General features: G+C 33.4%; 1 protein-coding gene across 1 annotated transcript; it reads left to right on the forward strand.

Moving 5' to 3' along the window:
* Window positions 1-440: 440 nt before the first annotated feature.
* LOC127103534 (uncharacterized CRM domain-containing protein At3g25440, chloroplastic) lies at window positions 441-5175 on the forward strand (the record flags this gene model as incomplete). The annotated part of the gene is made up of 5 exons (XM_051040786.1): window positions 441-546; window positions 2588-2663; window positions 2898-3351; window positions 3725-4126; window positions 4954-5175. Coding segments are annotated over 5 exons (1170 nt in total), but the record flags the coding sequence as incomplete, so codon positions are not given.
* Between the last annotated feature and the right edge of the window lie 932 nt (window positions 5176-6107).

The following is a 6107-nucleotide window of genomic DNA, read 5'->3' on the forward strand; positions in this document are numbered from 1 at the left end:
GGTAATGTTAATTTGTATCCTAAAGACACAAGTTAAGAACTAAATAAAAAAATATTATCTTAGAAATTGAGTATTGATTTTAATAAAAATATATAATTAATTTTTGAATTACTTATTTTAATATAAATTTTTTATAAATAGATTTTTTAACTTGTGTCTAACGTTACCTTAATAACTTAATAAATAGGTGGGATCCATCCACAATAATCCTTCCATTCTTCCTTCTTCAAATTATTCCAAACAATGGAATGACTTGCCACTTTCTCTCCTTCCACTTTCATGCAAAACAAACAAGTCCTACATATACCGCGCGTTAACCTTCTTCCTCCACACCATCGTTCACCTTTATTCTCCATATTCACTCCCAAGTGAAAACCGTTTCTCGCTACTCCTTGAACTCCTCCATTGTTCCGGAGCTCATTGAACCCTAATACCCTCTGTTAACCGTCGTTCACCAACATATCAGTCTTCTGACATTCATCTTTGCCGGCAAAATTCCGAGATCAAGGCTTCTTACCAATCAGTTAGTTCTCAGTTTCGTTTCAGGTGTTTTTGCCATTCTAGTACTCTCATCTTGTGATTTTGTTGTGATTGCCAAGTTCGGGTTATTTTGTTTGTTTAATTGATTTTGTTTTGTACTAATTTTGCAGTTCTAACTAATTTTTAGGTTTGAATTTAGATTTGCTTCATGTTGAGTTTGTGATTTCCGGTTTCATTTGTTGTGAGATTATAAGAGAAAGGTCAATGTGATAGTGTGTAGATGTCTTGACTTTATGCATTATCAGATATCATATATAGTTAGTAAAGAGTATCAAAAGATGATGAGTTTGAATGATTTGATTACATGATAAAGAGACAAGTCCAATGTTTTCGGGGGTGTTTCATTTGTCCTAGTAGATGCACAAGGTTGACCAGCCTTTTTAGATTTCGTATTTCTAACAAAAAAAACTAGCATCACCATTACTAATCATCATAAAGGTCTGCATTTGCTAAGAAAAAAATAAAGCTAAGACAAGACAACCCATTAAATACTAAGCGAGAACATTAAGAAGCTAGCAGATACATACTATTAAGTTCATTCAAGTGATCCTTAAGAACATCAATTTCGTTTTGTTGGTCATTCTCATCAAGCAAATTTGCGGCAATTGCAATTGCAGCATTGATCTTCTTGTTTTCTTCTAAACAGAGCTTTAAGTTAACACCATTCTTCTTTAACTAAATTTTCATTTTATAAACATAGTGTTCTACTGCATTCATTACTTAAACCTTAAGAATTTCTTATCATTGATAGAGGAACTAGAACTGCAAATTTAGTAGCGCTCCGCGCCGCGCTTCTTTTCTTGCTGAGAGCATATTTGAAAACCACACACTCTACGGTGCCAGAAGTTTCTTGATTCCAGCTTTATGCTCAGATGTCAACCATGCTGGAAACTTAATATTAAATTTGATCCTAAGATAACCTTTCTCTGAAGTTTTTTTTTGGATTTGGATTAACACGTTCTGTGTGTTTAATGAATTCGGATTTGATGCCTTTGCAATTTCTTTTTCTGTTCAGTTTTTGTTGAATAACGTATAATATTCTCTAAATAACAATTACATTTACAGTCCAGGGTAACTAGCCAGAAGTACTGGAGTTTATTTATTTATTTATTTTGTGCTAAGAATGAGTCTTTAGCTTCCTTGATACTGATTTCTAAGCATCTTATTGTTTTAACTGACCAGAACAAACATCTTCTGCTTGCATACAACGTAACTTTTTTCAGTTCCTCTTCATCACACATATTGAAATCGATTACATTTTATTGTTTACCAACCTATATGTTTGATCCATTACAAACCTATTCATCTGTGAAAAGGTGTCCCTACACTGTCGGTTCTACTAATTAATTGTTATAGCAAAAACCTTTGTACCTTGGCATCTTGCCATGAATGACAACCAGTGCGGAACTTAAAACAAGAAGATAGAATACTGTTTTAAGCCAACTTTAAATTAAACTAGAGACACAGCCTTAATTTTTAGTGATATACTACTAGTACAAATACTATTTTGTTTATCTTCCTCGAGCTTGTTAAAAAACGACCATTGACAAGTCTTTGTCTCAAATATTGTTTAAGGCATTTTCAAGTCTGTGCATACAGAAGGAAGATTTTAAGGTATTCATCTTTGTAACATTCTAATTTACACAGATGACCGGTTTTGCAAAATTAAAACTAGCTATGTGGATTTGTTTCAAAATCCAGTTATAATAAATGGTTCTTAAATGGATGTATCCTATCCATGAGAAACCCTACTCAAGGGTAATGGATTAATCATTTTATTAGGTTTGTAAAGAATGTCCATATAGATAATAGAGTCAGTAGCTTCATTTTGTTTTCTGAGTGCAAATTTCTTTTCTTCTGAACAGAGTTTTATTTATTTACTTCGGTTTTTCCAAACCAAAAGAAATTCCGAGCCGTTGCTTTTATTGTTTTTGTTTAGTTGTTTCACAGTTCACTCACCACTTGCCATCCGGGAGACTTCCAAACTTTATAATTCACCTCATTTCCTATCTTTTTCCCATCACTCTTTTCTTTTATGATTTTTCAGCTGGATTCTGGACTTATATGTTTTCTGCAGCTTCAGTCAGAGGAGCAAGACACAGGTTTTCCTACGCATTCAATAGGTATACTTTTCTCATTTAAAAAACATTTCTTTTATTGGATTCATATTTCTTTCTTCCTCTAGTCGTATTTGTTCTTTTGTTCTGTAATGATTGCCATATTAGATTATCTTTTTGTTGTCTTCCTTCTTACTTCTCAGAAAAAAAATTATATTTAATGCTTGTATAAAATATAATCATAGTCTCCTTTTATAGCGGTGCTGACTCCTGAATGCAATTTATATTTTTGCAATGCAGACATAGCTTATTCGGGCTATGCTTAGTTGAAAATGTTCCGACCATTGCATCATCCCCTACCAGATATTTTCGATCTTTTACTCCTTATTCCATACATCCAAGAACTTACAGCACGCCAAGACATCTTTCAAAATTACCCCCTGTATGTTCTCCAACAGCTTTTCTTTCACAGCTTAGATCAAATGTCATTGGAAGTCAAGGTAATCAGGCAAGCGGGCTACCTTCCAGATACATAAGTAATTCATCAGTTGAACTGAAGACCCAAAATGATGTTGTACGGTTCTCTCTGTATAAGCCTGGAGATATTAGTTCTGGAATGAAGAGCCCGGATAAAAAAACAATGAAAAAATCTAAAAGGGCCAAAGTGAATGAGCTCAAATTCTATCGTTTGAAGGCAAAACAAAAGATGTATTCTCCTAATCCAGAAGTTAGAATTCGCTATAAGCTTGAAAAGGTTGGATTTTATTGTAATTGTAATTTTTATGTTTAAAGCTTTATTTTATATAGCTAGCTACTGCTTGTACTTTGGCTCAGCTGCTTGGTTTTGTTACCGATGTTATACTTTAATGACAATTTTACGTTTTTCAGATGCATGCTTTTGCAATTTTATCATCATGTATGTTCTCTGATAACCTTGCTTAGAAATATAATAGTTTGACAGTATATTCAGTTGGTTATCAGATATCTTTCTGTTTTAACTTAGCTAATATTCACATGCAGACATTATTTAGTAACTCAGATGGGTTGGAAAGAAGCATTATGCCTTTCACCCTTGAATTTTCCTTTCAAAGTTTGGGCTTTTTTTTTTCTCACTCATAAATCTACAGGCCAAGCGAAAGGAAACATGGTTGATTGAAAAGCTTAGGAAATTTGATGTTCCGAAGCTCCCAACAGAAACATTTGATCCTGAAATTTTAACCGAGGAGGAGAGGCATTACCTGAAGCGCACTGGAGAGAAAAAGAAACACTATGTTCCAGTTGGGAGACGAGGAGTGTTTGGTGGGGTAGTTCTAAACATGCATCTTCACTGGAAGAATCATGAGACAGTGAAGGTTATATGCAAGCCCTGCAAACCGGGTCAAGCTCAGGAATATGCTGAAGAGCTGGCTCGACTGAGCAAGGGCATTGTGATTGACATCAAACCTAATAATATCATCATTTTTTACCGAGGAAAGAACTATGTACAACCAAAAGTAATGTCACCTCCAGATACATTATCAAAAGCGAAGGTAATTTTGACTTTGCATTAGCTCTTCATTATCAAAAGGTATTTGACGACGATAAGTATAATAGAGTATTTCTTCTGAAATTATATGGTTTAGGTAAGGAAGGAGAAAATAAAATTATAGAGAATGATTATCATTATGTAGTAGATGGGAGATAGTGATCAAAAGGTTTATTTAAAAAAATTCTAAACAAACACAAATTAGTTTCTAATTTACACAAAAATCTCTAAAAAATAATCATTTTTCACACGATGTGTAAATTACTCTTTTTAATCTGAATCAAATGGATCCTAAAGTTTTAGAAATAATCTTCTTGAGGTTGGCAGTTATCAAGCAAGAGTGCGTCAGTTTCGGATATATTATTGGAATATCTTAGGGTTGAGATTATACAATGATAAAACCCATTTAGTTAAATTTTTTTAAGTTATTACAGTGATCATAGTTTCTTGTTGAGCTTAAACTACATTGAAGGGAATGGTTTATATCATATATTGTATTCTAATATTAATTATCAGTAATTTATAACAATAATTTTTTTAACTTCATAATTCTTAAATCTTTAAATATTAACCATTTGATGAATGTGGTTAAGTTAACTACAAAAGTTAAAAGACTGCTATAGATTTATGCCTCTACCTATTGCAACCAATCGTAGTGTGTCAGGGAGTGCTACACTCTCACAGGCCTTAAGTAAACTAGTGAATAGAAGCTATGATTTTTGTTTCTTTTGAGGGACTAATCCTGAAAAAGATAAACATGTATTAGTAAATCCTGTGTCTATTTTCCAGGAAATAAAAGAGCTTATGTTTTCTAATTTTTGAAATCTCCAGGCCTTGGAGAAATATCGATATGAGCAGTCCCTTGAGCATACTAGCCAGTTCATTGAAAAGTTGGAGAAAGAGCTTGAAGAGTATCATGAGCACGTTGCAAAGTTTAAAAAAGGAAAAGAGGATACAAGTTAAGATGTTAGAGTGTGTACATTAGCATGTTATTCCCAATTGATATAAATGATGCTTGATTCATTAATAAAAATGTTGCAAGAAAATTCATTATGTTGTTTCGTAGAAGAAAAATGCTGATAACATACTTTTTAACCCATTCTTTCCAATACAGTCTAATACTAACTGAATCTCTGATAGGTCAAGTTGACAAGTTATAATATTTCTAAGATAGAAGTTCACATTCCTTGTCTACATGCTAATCGTATTGTTTTAGGTTAATTATGGCGTTATTTAGCTCATGATTATATTCATGAAGTTTTCTCAGATATATTTCTGTTCCTGTTCTGCTACTGTGACGATTTCATCAATTGCATACTATAATTTGGTAGAATGTCATGCATCATGCAGATTCTATCCCAAAGTCTCATTCATTACTTTGGGATGCCAATCATTGAAGAAACATCGCCCAACCCCGTTCCCCAGTTATGCCGAAACAAAGTTTGATGTACAATTTTGTAACAGATTTCATGTGTCCTTTCTAGTAGAACTTGTTTAGAAACTAGTACTATTGCATTTAGGATGTGTGAACTGAAAGATGTTACTATCAGCATTATCATTACCAGAATGGCCATTTACTCTCATGATAAGGCTATATATCCAATACATGTTGTCAGACGTTTGTCTTTAAACAGTTACATGTGAATGAGCTCATACAACATGTTCTCAATTCACATTGGCAGTGACTTATCATAACTCAAAAGGGTTTTCCATATCTCTGCCTCTTCTGTCTGTCCATTGGAAATAGCTTTAATTGAAGCTAGACCCACCCAACGACAAAAAAGCTAAGGAATCATAATCAGCCAAAAACGATTAACAGCGACTTTTTGTAATTATCCCCTCATTCACGGAGTCTTATTGGCCTAGAATCTTGTTGTTATGATAATGATGCTCATGTGTAGTAGATGAGGACGAGTCATCATACCAAACCATTATTAGAGATCCACACGAAAAGGTTTATCCATATTTGTCTCCCCTTTACGGTG

Source organism: Lathyrus oleraceus, chromosome 7, assembly GCF_024323335.1.
Source record: "Lathyrus oleraceus cultivar Zhongwan6 chromosome 7, CAAS_Psat_ZW6_1.0, whole genome shotgun sequence".
NCBI classification, from domain to species: Eukaryota; Viridiplantae; Streptophyta; class Magnoliopsida; order Fabales; family Fabaceae; genus Lathyrus; species Lathyrus oleraceus.